Source organism: Daphnia pulicaria, chromosome 8 (assembly GCF_021234035.1).
Source record: "Daphnia pulicaria isolate SC F1-1A chromosome 8, SC_F0-13Bv2, whole genome shotgun sequence".
NCBI lineage: Eukaryota > Metazoa > Arthropoda > Branchiopoda > Diplostraca > Daphniidae > Daphnia > Daphnia pulicaria.
In genome coordinates this window covers 15,505,890-15,523,979 of record NC_060920.1, presented here as the reverse complement: position 1 = coordinate 15,523,979, position 18,090 = coordinate 15,505,890, and the positions used below count along the sequence as shown (strand labels likewise).

Below are 18,090 nucleotides of genomic sequence, written 5' to 3'. Positions count from 1 at the left end.
AATGAAATAATAAGCGACTTTGGCAATCGACGTGTTAAAAGATGTGTCCCGCGTCAGTTAATTATTTCTCTGTAATGAGTTGTTATTGAATGCACACACAATCAGGTAAAGGCTACGGAGCGGAAGTCACGTCTAGAATCGCCCGTAAAATCTGGATGGGGTTATTTGGTCAGAAATAATAAGACAATCAATCAACTAATAATATACTAGCGGAGACACTGATAAATTTGAAACATCAATATCGTTGTTTTCAAATTTATGTATAGGATAATTTCCTTTGCGCGTAAAATAATGTTAAATAATAAAAGGATAAATGTGTATAAATGAATTGCAATCATGCTATTGCAGACGGCCAACGCATATCATATAAACTCGATTAGCACGAAAGACAGCGGGGCAGTTTCAAAATATTAACGAAAATTTGACCAATCCCCCTGATAAAAGCCCCTGAGTTTGATTTTATGCGGCTTTCTGGATTGTGTTTTTAAAATAAATTTATCTCTTCAGTCTTACTGGAGGTCTTTATTCAGTGACGGCATTTAAATTATTGTTAAAGGTATTTAAATATCCTTTGAATGGTTGTATATCGCCAGAGGTTCCATTAAAAAAATTTCCATTGGAGAAGTTAATAAGACTATTGTATAAATATTTAAGATTCACTGACCCAAGGAATGTAGTGTAAAGCTTTAGCCACTAGACCAACGTACATTTTTTATATTGGCAATTGTATTTGATGTAACGTTATTAGCGAAATCTCTTTTAGACTTTCCCCTGACGTATTTTTCTAATAATTTAAAATGTATTATTTTATGTCATTTTTTTCAATCATGTATAAAAGACCTTATTTGAGAAACCGGGACGCAGCGGCAGCCCCCACTGCATCGAAGCAACCCCCATGGTTCTGATAGACTTTAGTTTCAAATATGAAGAAAAAAATTATGGTATCATGACAAAGAAGAAATCACGAAATCAATAAATTGCACCAAAAACAAATTTTAAAAAAAGACCGCTATTAGAGGGAAACGCGCGCGCACTCTAATGGATCCTACAACGAATCCGGTTCTTCAGAGGGAACAATCAATGATGTCTTTAATATTATTGTTAACTAACTTATTTTCTTGTCGAGTATAGGTCGCATGAAAGACGTCCAAATATTGCAAACCAAGAAATTAAAGTTGCCATTTAAAAAAAAAAAAATTTGAAATGCTTTATGAAATTGACCCATGAATGTGAATTTATTTGGCCGGATATTATATTAGTATTTTATATTTATTAATATGGATTTAATAGACCGGATAACATCAGGTAAAAGCCATTTTTTTTTTTTGCAAATGTGTATTTATTTAATAGGCATCTAAAATCAGACCTTTTTGGGGAATGAAATAAATACTACCATAGATCGTCTCTATATACGACAAATGTAGTCTATACACTGACACATTAGTGACGATTTTAAGCAACGGAATTGAGCTGAAGCAACACACTGGTCGGCTGTAGACTGCGGATGTGCAATCCTCAAGGATATGTTCCTGTGTAATGATGATACGAATGCCAATTGCAGCTCACTGAGGTTGCACCTGCAGCTGCAGCAGCAGTTGAAACTGCAATTATTTGCATGAATCCAATCTCTGTTACAGGAGTATTTATGACTGCAGCTATTCGACCGGTTTGCTATGGAATTAACAAAAATGATAAATTTTATTTATAATTGTTTTCAGAAACTTTTCAGTTTTTACGTCGCATGGATGACTTACCGTAAAGAGATTGGTACCCGCTATGTTAGTGCATGTCAGCTTGACTCGAGTGTTCCTTTGGGAATTAGCTGTAATCGCAATAAAAGCAGCTTGATTAGCTGCCGCGAATCTAATTGTGATAGTTCCTTGTTCCGCTTGCGTTGCGTATTTGCAAGGACCAAGACCATCAGTAATAATTTGAGGGACAGCAGGATCAGCGGGTACTGTGATAATGCATTCTATTGCCAATAAACAGAAAAGATAAAGAGAGAAAACAAATTCAAAATTTAGAAACACAGAAGAATAATCTAGTACACCCGAGTACACAAAAAAAAAAGTTTTCTTTTACCTGCTGCAGCCGGGTTCATTATAACAGTTGCTTCTCTATGAAAGTTATGCTTCCACCATTTCACTTTATCATGACCTCCGGTATGCACAAACCTCCAGGAAGGAGAACTGGGATCATCTTTATTTCGATATGTTAAAAACACATTAGTTTTGTTTATTATATGATATTATTTATATGCCTTAATGTGTTAACTGCTTATTTGTTACCTAATGGTGCAGACGACATTCTAGCTCCCTGGTAGTTGGGAACGCCTTCTACCGGTACTCCAAACGGATTTCCATATGGGTTGCTTTCAGGATAATAATATTGCGAGTTTGAGGGATAGAACTGAGGTCCGTAGACAAGTTGTTTGGATTCGCGGATTTCCGGTGTAACAGCTACATCTTCTTCTGCTGTCGTCACCATGAGGCAACATAGCGCTGCAATCTATTTGAAAAAAGAATATTCTGTAATATACTTACAACGTAAAAGAGTCTCTCTGGATATCATACCAGCAACGTGAAAGCGAAAACGGGGCTTGTAAATGCCATCGTTAATGAATGAAGAGGAAGCTGCCTCTTTTCTCTAGTAGAATTTTCGTTGATTCCTCGACGAGCAACTCAAACAGAATGATGACAAAGTTGAGCACACGGCAGTTATATAGCATTGGGGATGGGACACGTTTGTGTCAATGCTTATTGTATAAAACGTGTATTTTTTAAAATTATTTTTGTTGTTCCTGTCCGAGATTTTGGTTTTGTTTTCTCGTTGGAAGAGTCACCCAAATTGGGCAGATTGCACGAAATGTCTGAGCATGTGTGATTATAAGATGATAATCACGACATTCCGTTAGTTGAAAGTTGAATAAGGCTAAGGAGTCAGGTGAAAAAGCTAGCCGGAGACGTGCACTTTGTTATATTTTCGAACTGGTTTTCTTTGAACTCGTTTAGCGCTTGCATTCATCCGAAATTCAATGTCTTGATATCCATGCGACAGTTCGACGTCCTCCCGTGTCCTCGTGGTAGGTAACATGTTCTAACGTAGCTCTAACCAATAGCTACTCATTTGCCTAATAAGATGCAAGTCGATGAAACAACACCCTCATTTTGAGTTGTCGTGTTCCTTCCACTTCCTTGTGCCCTTGCAACCTGGCACTGATTTGTACAATGGTATTGAATTGGAACGTTGACCACGTTTATTACAGTTCTTTACGTAACGTTTGGGATGGGGAAACTGGGCCCTCCGACCCTAAATTAACATTTATTTGTCTTCTTTTCTCTATACATGTGACGATAATGATTGGAATGACGACAATAATTTCTTATCCGGAATTCCGAGTTCATTTTCTGATCATCTTCACTTCTTTGATTAGCACATTAGTGAATTTTTGGTATTAAATGGCCGTGGAACAAACGTAATATGATTACATGGTTCGTGAAGTCAAGCTTGAGTTTCCGACCCTTCTGGTCAGTCCTGTTCGACGTATATGGACAATTAAACTCAAGATTGAACTTCCTTATTTTTTCCAGACAACAAAAGCATAAAAAACTATTCTCTCCCGCATAAACTTATTTAGGAAAATGTTAATTGGCTTGCTCTGTGAAGACAATTTTGGAATAGATTGCTGAATGGTCGGTTTCTGAAACTGGATTTAAAGCAGGAAACGCAAAAATGATGATTTTTTTCCCAAATCCATGCTACTTCATTGCAGATGCTGCCTTTTTCGATTGAGTTTATTCATAGGAGAGCCCTTCCCAGTCCTTAACGGTGAACTGGTTGCTGACCAGCGATGTAAAACATTTTTTTATCATGTATGGAGAAGAAAGAAATACAGGTTAGTGTGAAGGACGTTCGTAAGAGATGAAATTATGTTGCCGCTCTGGTTTTAGTAGAAATGGCCAATGAACTCATTGTCATTCTCATTTCTTTTCAGTTAAGGGCGTTAGACGGAAATTGCGCTGCAATGGGGACGCAACCGGAACACGTACCTGTTAGTTTGTTAACTTCATTAAATATCGTCATGGGTGGCATGTTGGCCCTCGCTTTTTTTTTTAATTTACCGATTAAAAAAATATATCGATCGTTGACCTGTAGTTCTATAAATCGCAGAAATGTGTTCATTATTTTTTTTTTTCTAAAACATCTGTCGTGAGACGATTTCAAAATGATGCCAATAACCATGTTAGAAGAAAACTATATGTCGATACCGGTATCTCAGAACCATAAGATAGAATCAACACTTTTAATAAGATATACGGTACAGTTTTCCTGTACTGTGAAGATTGCGGCATTGTTTTTTTTTTTATAAAACTCGTCTTGCCGTCTTGGATCGAAAATGTTAGTTCGGTCGGTTAATCTATACAGACGACATCTATGAATAAATTGACTTTTAGATCTTAAGAATTTAGAAACTTCAAAAAAAAAAACGGGAAACAGGATTGAAAGGGACCGAAATTGATTTGTATTGACCAACGCATTTTCCGTTACAAAAAAAAAAAACGGTATGGCAAACCTCTATTATCTATAACTGCATTAGCCTACAATGATTAGTTCACTTTGGAAATCCAAAACGGATAGCAGTTTTTTTTTCTACCCAACTTATTTAGTGCTTTCAAAATACCAAAAACAGGTTTTTGATTTCTTTGGCAACCGAAATCAGGTACCCGTGTCACTGGGTGCCAACTGCCCATCCCAATTAGTTTTGGATGCACTTTTCCTCAAAATTGTGTCAACTATACAGTTATCAATTATCATCCTGATGTTTGAACAAATAAAAAACAATGAAACTGAAGATAAATGATCGAAATAAATTTATTTTAAAATAAATGAAATATTTAATTACGTTTTAGTTATTTGGAGACTACTGCCTGGTACCGCCCATTATTACTTAACTGTGATTACGGTGTTTGCAAGTAAAAAATACAATTGAGACTGGAGCACTCACTGGACTGGAGAAGAAGATCGAGTGAATGAGTGAGTGAAATACGATGTTTTTAAAATTCAAGGAGAATCCCTATTAAAAAAATCGTTTGTTTTTGTTTTTTACTCAAAAAACGAATTCAGAGTGATGAACGTTTTTCGTCGACGTCTTGCTTGTAATTTTTTTTTAAATCCAAGAATTTACGTGAATTTGTGAATTTGTCCGATCCCGAACACGGGACGTGTTCCGTATTTTCAATATTTTCTGGTATTTTCAAACAAAAATCGTGTAGTAGAAAACTGACAACACTGATCAGACGATAAACTTTTGGACTATTTGGAGGGCGGGAAGACACTCATTCCTTATTCCTTCTTCGTTCTACGTTCTACAACGTGTGCTTTGAATAATGCACACAAGTCTAATTCTGGGAATCGATAAGAATCAACTTATATTGTTTGTTTTGCGACTGTTGGCATACTAGATTTTAGATTGCCCAAGCTGTTTCATCAGCAATATTCATAAATATGGCGGTTGATGTGGTAAAGAAATTATCAAAGTTGCTGCAATCAAATAGTAATAGTCAACAACAAAAGGATGCGTTGCAACAAACCGTTGATAAACTAAGCAGAGAAGATGTAATTTTTCATACATACTTTATAAAATTTTTTTTTTAATAATTCAAACACACTTTCTATAGATTCTGAAAGCGATTCCTGATGTTGTCCATTCTAATGGGGCACCAAATTTAATACGCCTTATCTTTGAAGGATTGTCTAACACTACTCAGCACAGAAGCAACTTGCTGCTCAATGTGATGAAATCTATATTAACTGAGTTGTGTGACAGTGAAGCTGTACCAGAAAACTGTGCAGTTGACATCGTCCATCTCATGAGTTTGAACAGCCATGATTTAAGCAGTAATAACTTGGCTGAATTGGTGCAGCTTTGCTTATCTTTTATTGAAAAAGGAAAAAACCTAAAGGGAAAGTTAGTGTATCAAAATTCTAATAAACTCCAATAGTTTTTATTTTAAAATCAACTTTCATTTATTTAGATGGCTGTCACTCTTTCCGATGATATTTTCTGAATTAGCAAAACAGAACAGAGTTAATGTAGAGGGGAATACTTTAACAGGTGAAGAATATTGTAGTGAGATAATCAATTCACTCTGTGAAATTGAAATTGCAACAGATGATGCAGTAGCATTTACTGCAGTACTGAGAGAATTGAAGATTCCACCCAGCACAGTTAACAAGTACTACCAGGTTTTCTAAATGGTCAAAAGTGTTCTGCTTAATAATCTTGTTCCATTGATTTATCCAGATTTGTTTTAAAATTGTGCACCATTGTACCTGAGATGGAACCACAAGAAGTGCCTCCATTTGTTTACCAACTACTTTTCTTGTGTTATCAGTCAGATCATCTTGTCCCATTGCAGCACTTGACAAAATATTTTGATTACAAGCTGAGAAGATGTGGTCAAATTGCTAATTTGTCAAGCTCTAGAGGAAATTCAATGGATATAGAAAGTGAAATAGGTAGCATTGTTTTAAAATAATATTTTTTCATCAATCTTATATTTATTTATGTATTGGATTTCTCTAATTTCTTAGAATCTGGGTCTCCCAAGGAAATCTTGCAAGCTAAAGCTACTTCCATTTTTCACATTTCCCGAGCAGCTGCCACCGGACATCCACTCGGCAAAGAATTTGTGAAATTTCTTCGTAGTAAAGTTGATGTTCCCGAACTTGTGTTGGACCCTTTCATACTAGAGGTTGCTTTGTCGTTGGGTGCCCTTCCACAACTTCGAGACATTATAGATTTATTACGGAAAATAGTGCAACGCCTTCTTCGATCCAATGAAAGACAGCGCCATTCATCATGGATGAGGGAATTGATGTTAGGCAAACAAATCGATATTCAAAAGATCCTTGATACCATTATGCAACAAGGCACAAGTGAAGGAGATAACATTGTCAAAGGTATTTTACTGAAAGAAGGGGACGGATCGAAAATTGTGATTTGCTTAACCGATATGTATTTAACAGGGTTTGAACTATTTGCATTTGGATTGTTGGAAATTCGAACTCCAAGCGCTTTTGGCCGCCCAGGGGTCGCTGGATCTAGTGCTGCTACAGCAAATGCATCGAGTTCAACAGGTAAACCTAGAATCTTAATTGATATCGAACACTGTATAGCACACAACTGTATATGTCTAGGCTCCACTTCCGCAACTGTAACTGAGCAATGCTGGCAAATCGGCTCGCATATTCTTTTACAAATGATAAGGAAGTTCCCAGACTCGGCCTCCCTCATTGTTAAGAAGCTCGTAGAGAGGTGATTCTTTTGGTTCTGCTAATATTGGCTCGTTTTCAATTGGGAAAATTTGCTTCTTTAGACTCCAAGACGTCAGCAACGATTCACAGTACATCACAACTATTAGCTTGATGGTCCAACATAACCCGCTTAGCATGTTAGAATGCAAATTATCTTTCACAGCCTTGCTGTACAGTATGGAATATCGGGGACTACCTTCTGCAAAGCGTCTTTACTCGGGTATCTCACCCTTGTTCCGTTCGTCAGGTGCTCTGCGTGACAGTGCATTTTTGGTGCTACGCAAACTGCTACACAGGTATGAAGTTACTTTTTAGAAACCCAAAAATGGATTTGTTTTACATACAAACTTTATTTTTATCCAGTTGTTTGGAAGAAGTAAGGCAGGTTGCAGTGGTGGGTTTTCTCCAAATTTTGAAAAATTTTCGGTTCTATACTCCAACTTTGAGCTCGTCTCATAGTCAGACTTCCATGAGTAGTCAAGCTACGGTAGACGTGCATCATAGTCAAACATCGAATTCTAACAGGTAAAATGCAAACATGTCTTTCACAAAGATTTTTTCTTTTAACTTTTGTCTGTTTAAAAATCTAGGGCGTTTTGTGGTGAACTGTTAAAGCTTCTTCATTGCGCCTTGAGTCAACAAGCAGCAGTTCGCTTGACACTCTATCAAAATCTGCCAGAAGTAGTTTCACGTAATCCTGAACTTCTCCCCGAATGCATCAAGATGTTGCGTTGTCATTTGAAGTTTTTTGTTGATCCCGAAGCGCTCATCCAAGTAGAAATGTGTGTCTCCAAGGATGGCCATGATTCCCATGTGGTAGAGCCGTTAGGGCACTTAATTCAATCCATTCTGCAAGTAATAATATTTCCGTAGTAATTTGGTAACATTTATATTTACAATTACTAAATTATTTTTATTTAGACCATTTTGCGAAGCGGCAAGAATCAACACATTACAAAAGAAGACATTGATCCCAAGAGCGAAGACCAAGTAGATCTTGGAGTGCTGTCAGTAAGAAAAGCGGTCACCAGCGTGGCCGAATCTTCATTTGATGATTACACGCTAGGGGATGTCCAGGAACCATGCGCCCACTTAAAGGTCCAGATTTTGTCATCTGTTTGTGTTGCGTTGGCCGACTTCTGTCTCGCTCAAAATGCCACGACTAGTATACCAGCGGCAAAACGTCTAGTCCAGTTGTACGATATGCACGCCCGTTTCGATGCACTTCTCACGGAATCTTCCGGTAAAGGAAAAGGAAAAGGCAAGGCTCCCAAGAAAGCGAAAAACAACAAAGACAAAGAAAACTCTGTCGAAGAATCGCCTCAAAAGGATGAAGCTCCGAAAGCGCCAAAGAAGATTTTTGAAATGAGCACTCTAAGTCTACATAGTATTGCTCTTTTCATCAACTTTTTGAACGAGAGTGATCGTGCCAATCGCAACGAAGAAGATATATTCAAGTTTTTCAAATCGCAAAATGGACTGCGTCTTTGGGTCGTCCAGTCAGCGCTGACTAAATATCAGGCATTTCGTAATACCGGAGATATAGAAGGACTAAGTGCTGAAAGTGTGTCTAAATTCAGTGGATCTATTGGATGTGCCTTACTGCTCCATTGCCAAAAAGCAACGAAATTACCCGAAGGTCCTCTTTCAGTCATGTACTGTGCTGCCTTAAATTGCCTTCTTGAAATAATTCAAGGATTTTGTAAGCACCATCCTACTAAACTGGGGCGTTTGTTGATGGCTATGGATCAAGTGGACAGACCAGCTGCGGCAGTGCCATTGGAAAATCAAATTTCGAAGTCTTTGAAGCACTTTAAAGATTTACTTAACCATTTGTTGTCGGGAAGAGAGAACGAAGACCTCGTCGCGAAAGCAGTTGTACCTGTTGTTGGCACATTGACTGTTCTATCAGATCAGTTAGACCCCGCCGGCACTGAATATGCAGAATTGTTCAATTGGATGCACAGACTTTGCAAAGATGTTGAGTGCACCGACCCATCTATTGTCAAAGTCCTCATCAATCTTCTTACCCACTTAAACATGGCATCAGAATCCAGTCCAAGCACTTTGGATGAGCTCGCTCGTGAAATTTGTCTTGCTATTGGTACCTTGGACGACGAAGATGAGGCGGGACCGAACAAGTTATCAACAGTTAACGAAGAAACAGCCGCTGTTGTTCTAACTGTGCTGATAGCAAGATTGGATCAACTAATTCAAGTTGTCGAGTGGGCATTGCCTAGAATTGGAGCTGTCGATCGTGGAGACGCATCGCCAGTTGTTGAACAATCAATTTACGCACGGCTGAAATTAGTCGCCGTAGCGCTAAGTAAGCTAGTTATTGCAGACATACGACCTGGTCCCAACTCTGAACTGATTCTTAAACTAACGATTACATTTTACACGGTATTAGCAATCAGACTTTTTACCTTTGTTTATTTGCTTTCTATTTAATGCTTGATAATTAATTTCTCTATTTTGTTTTCAACATTATCCAGACGATGAGTCGCGTCGCAAAGAAACAAATCAAAGTAATAATTCCTGCATTCCGAAGCTTGGTCAGATCGATTGCTACTCAGTTGACAACAAATCTCAACACTTTTATCGCGCATCTTGATGAGAAGAAAACCGAAGAGAAAGGCGTGAAGCGCAAGAAAGGAGATAAAGATAAAGTTATCGCCCCAAAGATGGACAGAAGTGCTCGGTCTATACCAGCCCTAACCTACGCTTCGGAACAATACAATCAAGCCATATTGGGAGTTACCAAACGCACAAAGGAAGACCTATCGTTTGGATCCAAACTGGGTACTACAAGGGATTTCAGAATCAAAGCTGATAAAGTCAACGTAAGGCAAAATTCCCCTTTATTCTTTAAACTTATTTTGTTTTTCTTGTATAATATATTTTTTTATATATACTACCGTACCGATAGGAAGCATTGGAAGGTAATGCTCAGAAATCAGCATCGGAACCAGAGGAGTCGGAGGATGACGAAATCGAAGCAACCAACAGCGGAAATAGATCAGGGCTCAACGAAAGCCGCGGAAGGGGTACAGCAAGACGCTCTCGAGGAAGAGGACGTGGAAAATTCACATCTGTTGGCAAGGCTCATGCTTCCAAATAACTTCCTTTATATCTGTACGTTTAGTTGCGCTTCCCAGTATTTTAAGTTGTCTTCAGACTTTTTACTGTTTTCGCCAATTTTGTTTTGTGGAAATTTTCTGGTGTCGCCAACTCGAAGAATTTATATTTTCATTAATCGCTCATTCATTACACAGTTTATATGGATTTTTCTTTGAGCTTCTTAAAGGCTAAGAGGGCGTAGCAACGTGGAGATGTCACGGGCGAAAATATCCGTACCAAGAAAGAATTGCTTACAACTTCCTGGGATTGAAAAGAATAGGATTTAGTACAGCATAATCCTTATAGTGCAATTGAACAATACCTGTTCTGTAAGGTAAACAAGTCGATCTAGCAAAATGACATATTCAACTAAACTGGCCAGCAGTAGACGAAGTTGAAAGAAGGCATACAAATGTCTTCGTTTATCTCCATTGTAACGGGTCAGATATGCTTCGATTTCTTCATCCGTCAACTATACCAAATGCCACTTTAAAAGTTTTTGTTCTTATTTTATTTTACATGATTAAGTTATCACTTACCTCTAAACTCAACTTTAACTTCTTTGTTGCCCACTGAAGGTAGTCTCGAAAGTTATTGACAGGTTTACGCAGACGCCCCACTTGAAATTCAACTGAATCCGTAGAAGGGAATTTTTCTTCGAGAATAACTTGTAGAAGTGAGCGATAGAAAAGAACATCAGGTTGCATCTAAATTAAATTAAACCAATAATTAGTACTGCTTCGTTTTCCGTTAAAAAAAAAATCAGACTGTACTTGTTTGCGCGTAGCGTATCGTTCTAGCGGCTGCGAAGAGACCATTCGGGCGTTCCTTCCCAGGAAAAAACTCTTTGATTTCAAATGGCTGCTAAGGGGAAAACCCTGTTCAAGTCCACTGTTACTTTTGTCGAAAAATTCGTCCAAGAGATGATAACAGCAGCCAACGTTGCACAAGAAACGAGACTCGGACGAATTCACGAACAGCTGCACTGAAGTTGAAGCCAAATTTCCACAAGTATGTAGACCCACTAAACCAACTTGGTTAAATGACTGTTGAAAATGTTGACTGCATTCTTCAATTAGAGGACGGATGTCGAAATTGTTTGATAAGTACAACGTTGAGCGCCTAAATCTTACTGACAAATCAACGGCTTCTTCGTCTTCTGTAAGACGTGCTTTTTTCACATGACTTTTGAATGTCTTTTGAAGCATAGATTGTCTTCCCTCCTCTGCATGAGCGCTAAAACCGGCAGCATCGATACCGGAGACGTATAATCCGTGATTCAATGATAGCATCGATGCTAGCGCTCCTTTTCCGCAACCCAAATCAACAATCAGTTTGCTATCAGTATAATTTGCAAACGATGCTATCGTATCGCAAAGGGCTCCAACCTCGTGAGATTTTTTCACCGTCATGAATTTATCAAAATGGATCAACGAAGTTAAGGGCTTTATATCCATCTCTTTCCACACTGATGGGAGATCATCAAGAACATTTAAAGAATCTAAATTGTGTTCATCAATATCTTCCATTAGCTGGAGTAAATTTGAGGCAATATAACTTGGCTTGCTTTTACTGATGTTCAGATAATCGTTGGGAAGCTCAGCAATCTGAGTATCGGAGAGTGCCATCAAATCTGACTGCAAATCTTGACTTAATTTTTCAAATACTTGATCAGTATAAAAGTGAACCATGTGTGTGTTTACAATAGGAAGAAATGGCTCCAGAAATGTTGACAGTGTTTTTAGAGCAGCCAGAGCAGTTTCACGTTTTGTTCCCATATTGTATTTAGAAATCAAAAGTTCAGTTGATTATTACCAGAATAGCTAGCATCAACTTTGAGGATAGCACAGCAATGCTTGAATTTGGCACGAATGTCTTGAAGTAAACTTACAATATCTTGATTTTTTGGATTTTCCTGTGGGAAACGTTCCAGCAATGTAAGCAGTTTTGTCAATGCTTTCAGAGATTTTGAATCTGCCTCTTCTGTTTTATTTTTCAGTTCAATTTGATATATCTCATGTAAAACATCACAATTTAAGGAAACAGGGCACAATTCCAGTAGTTGTTTGAAAGCTTCACTCAAATCACCCGATAGCAAAGCAATCCAACTTTTAGCAAACCCACGATAGAAGAAAATTTCCGACCCAATTTCGCTCCCTTTTTGACGTCCTAAATCAAATCCTTCTTGAAATCCTACTATTTCTCCTTGAAGTAATCCTTCTTCATAAGCTTTTGCCACTAAATTGTCTTCAGACACTAATAATGAATCAAAAGCGTCTTGAATATCGAAATCGCTTTCTTTTTTGTTCACAGCCATAGCAAGTGTAAAGAATTCATCGTGAATTCATTTTAACTAAGAGAAAAATGAACAGTTTAGCCACGTTTTCGTATGCGATGATTTAGGCAGACGAATTTCTGAAATTAAAAACAAAAGAGCTCTATCTATCAACCAACTTGGTCTCAACACGCCGCGGCGGTACTTACCGCCGCCTGACGGGACAACCACCGCGGCGGTACGTACTGCCGCGGCAAATAATTTCCCCAAGATCACAGCGCCACTCGGTGGCGGCAGGCCGGTAGCTTTTCTTAAAGGTAAACAATAAGTATTGTCTGCTAATTGCTAAAGCTTTGACAATTTAAGCAATATTTCGTTCGGTCTTATTGAAACTTAAGTAAGTGCTCTGAAAATGGATCAACCTCCTGAAGACCCAGGTATTTTTCTTACATTTTTTCGAAACGTTATCTGTAAGATGTTTTCAAATTCTTTTATTCAAACAGATTTAAATGAGTCGAAAAAGAAAGATGAAAAGAACGCCAAAAAGATATTGCAGCGGTTGGGTGAGCCTAATAGAGGTTCAAACCTCAGACAACAATCAAATCTTTCATTTTTCAAGCCCAAAGCTTCTCCCTGTTCTAAAACCCACAAGCCAAACTCTAGTTCATGTAGGTAGATGGCATCAAATCAAATAACAACGTACCTAACAAGATGATTTTCCACCTGCGGATGTAGAAGCTGGTGGTCATCCAGCAGCTGCACCGCTGGAAGGCTTGGACTTGTTTCAGAATGTTACGAATCCAACTGAAACTACTGTTGATGTTGATGAGATGAGTAAGTGTTTCCCAAACTTACTCCTTCCTTATTTAATGCATGTTATTTTCTATTACTATTTGTTTCAGGGTAAAAAATAATGGAAAATGTGATGATTGACATTCAAAAAGCAGCAGACATACAAAATGATGCTTTTACTAAAGTGGTAGAAAAGGAAAGGGAACTCAGGAAAGAAAGACTGAAAGGCAAAGAATGGCAGTCAAGAAATGAAGCTCTTCATGGAGCTTGGACAACAGAAATACGGACTATTTTCGTTAATGCCCAACTCAAGAGGAGAAGTCAGTTTCATAGTGTGTGCACTGTGTGCAAGAAAAGTGGCCGAATCCTCGTATGCTGTTATGATTGTAAGCAACATTTATGCTGGGAATGTGATTATGCATTCCATTTTTTCAATCCACTTTATGCCAGAGTTTATAAAACAAGTAAAAACTACTCAACTGAGCAACTATTACCAACCGAGTTTATGAACGAGTTTGGTCAAAAAATTGAGAAAGGTACTGATATTGTTTGGCCATTTTTGAATTCAGCATTTGTTGTGACTACACTATTTCTTATTTATAGACGTTCCTGTAACTTGCTTCCCTCCTTCCAGGTGTTGGAGTTGTAGCTGGACACTTGTGTATTAAATACCGGAACCAACGATGTTATACTGTTATCACAGTTAAAAAGGTATATACGGACCCATTAAGAAATCATGATTTCTGCGTGCACATGTTGTGCACATACATTTATTGTCAATCGAAAGTCTTTACAAATATCTGTATTTTCTTAGGAAGGTTCGATTTAAAGTCTGCCAGTTTCAGCTGCACTTCTTGCGTGTAGGGAGGCCCTCGATGAAGAGTACGTTTATTCAGAATGGCTACCAGGTAAACCAGGAAAGGATAAGGAAGAACCTGCTAATCTCTTTTTTGATGAACATATTTTGGATACCTGTACGAAATTCAAAACAATACTCCTGGAACATCACAAGAAATGTTTCTGAGAAGTCTTTCTCAAATGTCTACTCAAAATGGCCAGGTAATCTTAAATTTAACTGAACTGATTTAGCAAACAATAACCTTAATATATGATTTTTTTTATCCTTGTCAGCCAAGTTACATCAATCCAATTCTGTTTTTTAAAGCCTATGATGAGAATAATCTAATGAAGTGCATTCATCTCGTTCAGTTCTTACAATAATAAATCAGTGAACAATTCTTATGGTTTAAATTTTGTCTATTTTTTAACAAGTAATCACACCTTGGTTGTCTCTTAACATGAAAACTGCTTTCATTAAGTGAAAAAGTTATATATTTTGATTTATCAAGTCAGCAATGTTTTAGGAAAGGGTAAAAATATGTAAGACTATCATACTACTTCAGAACTGTGCCTTTGAGGAAGGAATTCTGCTTGTATAAGATGCATATCTTGTAACTTACAAAAGTTGTTTAGAAAGATAAGAACCATTCTTCAAGCGTATAATCTAGCTTGAACTGCCATGCAACAGGAGAAAAGTGTCTGTCGAATGACCATGAGGTGTGCTGACTTGAGCGAAGATGGATGAGGATGGAATAGTCTGGTCTCTTAGCTGTAGGATTATAACTTTCCAATGCCTAATAATTATAAGAAAATACATATATATTACATCTGCTTCTGTTATGTTAATATTTTCAATGTTGACTGGCTTTATCTTTATTGACCTGACTATAAAAGCAGGTTTCAATATATCAGTCTCAGCAGATTGAAAATTAGCAAAATTTAAAAGTTATCTAATACATTAGAGAATTAAATATTCCTGACCTTGTATAATTACCTGTTACTTTGTATTCTTCCTAATAGTTAACGTTGAACTTACGGTATGCTACAAATCATACTCAAAATGAAAATGAAAACAGAAAAAAATCACATAATAACACTCCAAAAAAATATGTCTTCATTGTTATGGTACGTCAAGTAGGATTTCCCATCTAGCCATAAACAAAAAAAATGAAAATGAAAGTATCCCTAAACACACCGGAGAGGAGGGAAAATCATCGGCTTAACACGAGCCGAAGTCCGGCTGAGTGTCGACTACCATCCGTAAGGGGAGTACGAGTGTTTTACTTCACAGGAAAGGCGAAAAAACTTTATCGCAGTTTTCTGCCCGAGGCACATTTTTTACGCGCATAATTTCATTTTTATATTTTTTGAGAGATAATTACACGCCAATTCATTTTCTGAACACAGAATTTCTCTATCTTTAATCGATCACATGCAATTAATTTCGCAAGATTTTACCACCTGGTACGAACTCATGCGCTAAACAGCCCCGACTGTGGGCCCACGGCCGCCGCCATCGTTGAATGAAAGCCGTTGGAGACGGAATTTTTTTTCAGTTTTTTCTTAATAATTATAACTTTAAACAAGTTTAGATACAAAAAAACGAAGACCAAAACTCGCTAAGAAGAACGGTTTTCAAGATATGACGTAAATTTGGGATTTTTTTTTGTACGGCACTTGCCATTAAAGACCGGCGGGGGGAATGGGGCTTCGTCCCGACTACCTGAGTCCCGACGACCGTACTAGCTTATACACTAATTTATCAGTGTTTATAATATCTTAACGGAAAATTATGTAGATTTATATAAAAATAGACGAGTCAGGATATAGCGTGTAAAAACAATGCAATCAAAGAGAAATATTGGACAAATCTTTTTTATTGTATTCAAATAAACACGTACGTGACCAGCGAGAATTTCAATTTCAAAACAATACAATTGTGACGCTACACAAAAGTGTGAGGCATGGCCAAGATCGTCTTGACTTAATTGAGCACCAAAATATTTGAAACGCAAGAGTACAGCTTAGTGCAACCCATCAACGAGTGCCATTTTACCCTCCAAAAAATGTGTTTTATTATAAATTTTAAATGGGAAGTTTTCAGTTTCAGACAGAAATGTCATTCAGAGCCGACAGAACATGAGCTTTTTTTTCATGACATGAGACTTGGTGCTCTGGCTTCTGTGTGGGCAGGACACATCTACTCTTATGGCCACTGAAGGAATAATTATGCTCATTGGAGTACATCACGATACCATCTGATGTAAATAGAAATGATACAAATACATTAGTACTTTGAAGTCTGAATGATGAGTCACAATTCAAAACCTATTTAGTTGCACCATTCCCAAGATTCCAGTTATTTTCCTGACAAGGACGTTGTAAAAATGAAATGCTATTCACAATACACCCTTCAGCTGCAGGATCAGTATACTGAAACAATTTTACCTGAGAAGTAAAAAGAAACAAAGAGAAATTAAATTCTTAAGTTGATCACAAAATAAAACTGCTGTTATATTAATCCCAAATAAGTGAGGGCAGTAAAGGGGCACACCATAAAATGTCTTTGCTATTTCCAATGCCTACTTTGTCTCGTGTTCTGGTTTAGCAGCTGGAAGGGAATAGACTTTGGGTCTACAGCTTGGTCAAAGCAAACTTCATATTCATTGATCCCTTTGCCACAAAAAATGTAAACTCTGACTTAATTTGCAGTCATGTCAATTCTAAACATAAGAAAGAGATCAGCAAAATCAGCACGAAAGGATTTCTGAAAAGTTTACTTGCCTGCTTCTCCCATGTTCACAACTGGTGGTATACTTCTTGTGCATCAATACAAGAGCAATCAATAATGTTTAACTATTTGAGCCTTCCCTATTTGAATTGAATGAGGCTGAGCCATGTCTTGGCATGCACCTTTCTCTTTGCTGGGACAATCTGTTAAATTTATTAAATACTAAATTTACTATGTTAAACATGACTAGATCCGTGGTGTCATCCATGATTGATAGAGGAAATAAAAATAAAAATTGTGAAGTGATTCACAGTGGAATTTTTGAGATGAGTCAGTGGATGCAGTGGATGGAATCAAGAGCCATGACATCACGGCCAATCGCCCAATCGGCCATGCTTTCATCCATTTCAACATAAACACAAGCGAAAGTGCTACCATCTACATTAATATCAGTAAACTGAATACCGCCAATGTTATTATATTACAGAATTATTAATAAATCTTGTTAAAATGGTTGGTTCGAAAGGAATTTTTTCATGATAGAACATTACTTAATTTAGAAATTCTCTTCTGCGTGTTTTTTTGTCCTATACCTAATTCATAATAATTCAAATTACTTTGTTCTGGGGGCTGGTTGCTGGAAGTTTGTGGCCCGTGATGTTTTGCACTGCAAGCCCTATTAACACCTTATTTCGTCCAAATTTAAAAGATAAAATGATTTCTTAATTGTGTACAAATGCTTCTCAACAACGTAAAAGGTGTTAGTTATGCGGTATCTTCTGTTCGTCGTGTGTATTGCCCTTGCCCCACATCGCCACCGAGTGGCGCTGTGATCTCGGGGAAATTATTTGCCGCGGCAGTACGTACCGCCGCGGTGGTTGTCCCGTCAGGCGGCGGTAAGTACCGCCGCGGCGTGTTGAGACCAAGTTGCTATCAACAGGGTGTGTAAGCACTTAGCAAGAAGCAGAGAGAGACTGACGCATCTCAAATCAAACAAAACGCTAAACGCTGCCGG

The 18,090-nt window shown here is 37.7% G+C and overlaps 4 protein-coding genes and 2 long non-coding RNA genes across 9 annotated transcripts; 1 reads left to right on the top strand and 5 right to left on the bottom strand.

Moving 5' to 3' along the window:
• Positions 1–1,321: 1,321 nt before the first annotated feature.
• LOC124312028 lies at positions 1,322–2,711 on the bottom strand. Its single transcript, XM_046776421.1, has 5 exons — positions 2,574–2,711; positions 2,289–2,508; positions 2,083–2,199; positions 1,755–1,972; positions 1,322–1,671 (listed from the first exon to the last, which is right to left on the bottom strand). The coding sequence occupies exons 1-5, from the start codon at positions 2,610–2,612 to the stop codon at positions 1,516–1,518; spliced, it is 750 nt and encodes a 249-aa protein (XP_046632377.1). The 5' UTR covers positions 2,613–2,711; the 3' UTR covers positions 1,322–1,515.
• A 2,609-nt stretch (positions 2,712–5,320) lies between these two features.
• LOC124312020 (Fanconi anemia group I protein-like) lies at positions 5,321–10,602 on the top strand. Its single transcript, XM_046776410.1, has 13 exons — positions 5,321–5,616; positions 5,679–5,968; positions 6,036–6,236; positions 6,305–6,519; positions 6,595–6,963; positions 7,030–7,140; positions 7,201–7,318; positions 7,380–7,613; positions 7,681–7,842; positions 7,908–8,172; positions 8,239–9,720; positions 9,813–10,160; positions 10,247–10,602. The coding sequence occupies exons 1-13, from the start codon at positions 5,506–5,508 to the stop codon at positions 10,436–10,438; spliced, it is 4,098 nt and encodes a 1,365-aa protein (XP_046632366.1). The 5' UTR covers positions 5,321–5,505; the 3' UTR covers positions 10,439–10,602.
• On the bottom strand, positions 10,452–12,215 carry LOC124312021 (probable methyltransferase-like protein 25). 3 transcript variants are annotated; one of them, XM_046776411.1, is made up of 4 exons: positions 11,211–12,215; positions 10,977–11,144; positions 10,760–10,909; positions 10,452–10,698 (listed from the first exon to the last, which is right to left on the bottom strand). In XM_046776411.1, the coding sequence occupies exons 1-4, from the start codon at positions 12,213–12,215 to the stop codon at positions 10,594–10,596; spliced, it is 1,428 nt and encodes a 475-aa protein (XP_046632367.1). In that variant the 3' UTR covers positions 10,452–10,593. The 3 variants fall into 3 exon arrangements, with proteins under 3 accessions (XP_046632367.1, XP_046632368.1, XP_046632369.1); XM_046776412.1 differs by lacking the exon at positions 10,452–10,698 and having other exon boundaries at positions 10,842–10,924; XM_046776413.1 differs by lacking the exon at positions 10,452–10,698 and having other exon boundaries at positions 10,844–10,921.
• On the bottom strand, positions 12,204–12,887 carry LOC124312022 (protein LTO1 homolog). Its single transcript, XM_046776415.1, has one exon. The coding sequence runs from the start codon at positions 12,752–12,754 to the stop codon at positions 12,230–12,232; it is 525 nt and encodes a 174-aa protein (XP_046632371.1). The 5' UTR covers positions 12,755–12,887; the 3' UTR covers positions 12,204–12,229.
• Positions 12,888–14,818: 1,931 nt separating this feature from the next.
• LOC124312023 lies at positions 14,819–15,579 on the bottom strand. Its single transcript, XR_006910281.1, has 2 exons — positions 15,339–15,579; positions 14,819–15,138 (listed from the first exon to the last, which is right to left on the bottom strand). It is a non-coding gene; the product is annotated as an uncharacterized LOC124312023 (long non-coding RNA).
• A 631-nt stretch (positions 15,580–16,210) lies between these two features.
• On the bottom strand, positions 16,211–17,066 carry LOC124310679. 2 transcript variants are annotated; one of them, XR_006909699.1, is made up of 3 exons: positions 16,899–17,066; positions 16,673–16,792; positions 16,211–16,602 (listed from the first exon to the last, which is right to left on the bottom strand). It is a non-coding gene; the product is annotated as an uncharacterized LOC124310679 (long non-coding RNA). The 2 variants fall into 2 exon arrangements; XR_006909698.1 differs by having other exon boundaries at positions 16,931–17,066.
• Between the last annotated feature and the right edge of the window lie 1,024 nt (positions 17,067–18,090).

Coding starts and splice junctions, on each gene's coding strand:
- LOC124312028 (XM_046776421.1), bottom strand. CDS start 2,612: ATGGCATTTACAAGCCCCGTTTTCGCTTTCACGTTGCTG. Junction 2,509..2,573: donor TTTTCGCTTTCACGTTGCTG/GTATGATATCCA, acceptor TTTTTCAAATAG/ATTGCAGCGCTATGTTGCCT. Junction 1,973..2,082: donor AATGAACCCGGCTGCAGCAG/GTAAAAGAAAAC, acceptor TATTGGCAATAG/AATGCATTATCACAGTACCC.
- LOC124312021 (XM_046776411.1), bottom strand. CDS start 12,215: ATGGGAACAAAACGTGAAACTGCTCTGGCTGCTCTAAAAACACTGTCA. Junction 10,910..10,976: donor AGTTAAAGTTGAGTTTAGAG/GTAAGTGATAAC, acceptor CATTTGGTATAG/TTGACGGATGAAGAAATCGA. Junction 10,699..10,759: donor TTGTTTACCTTACAGAACAG/GTATTGTTCAAT, acceptor TTTCAATCCCAG/GAAGTTGTAAGCAATTCTTT.
- LOC124312020 (XM_046776410.1), top strand. CDS start 5,506: ATGGCGGTTGATGTGGTAAAGAAATTATCAAAGTTGCTGCAATCAAAT. Junction 5,969..6,035: donor GGAAAAAACCTAAAGGGAAA/GTTAGTGTATCA, acceptor TCATTTATTTAG/ATGGCTGTCACTCTTTCCGA. Junction 9,721..9,812: donor TAACGATTACATTTTACACG/GTATTAGCAATC, acceptor AACATTATCCAG/ACGATGAGTCGCGTCGCAAA.
- LOC124312022 (XM_046776415.1), bottom strand. CDS start 12,754: ATGGCTGTGAACAAAAAAGAAAGCGATTTCGATATTCAAGACGCTTTT.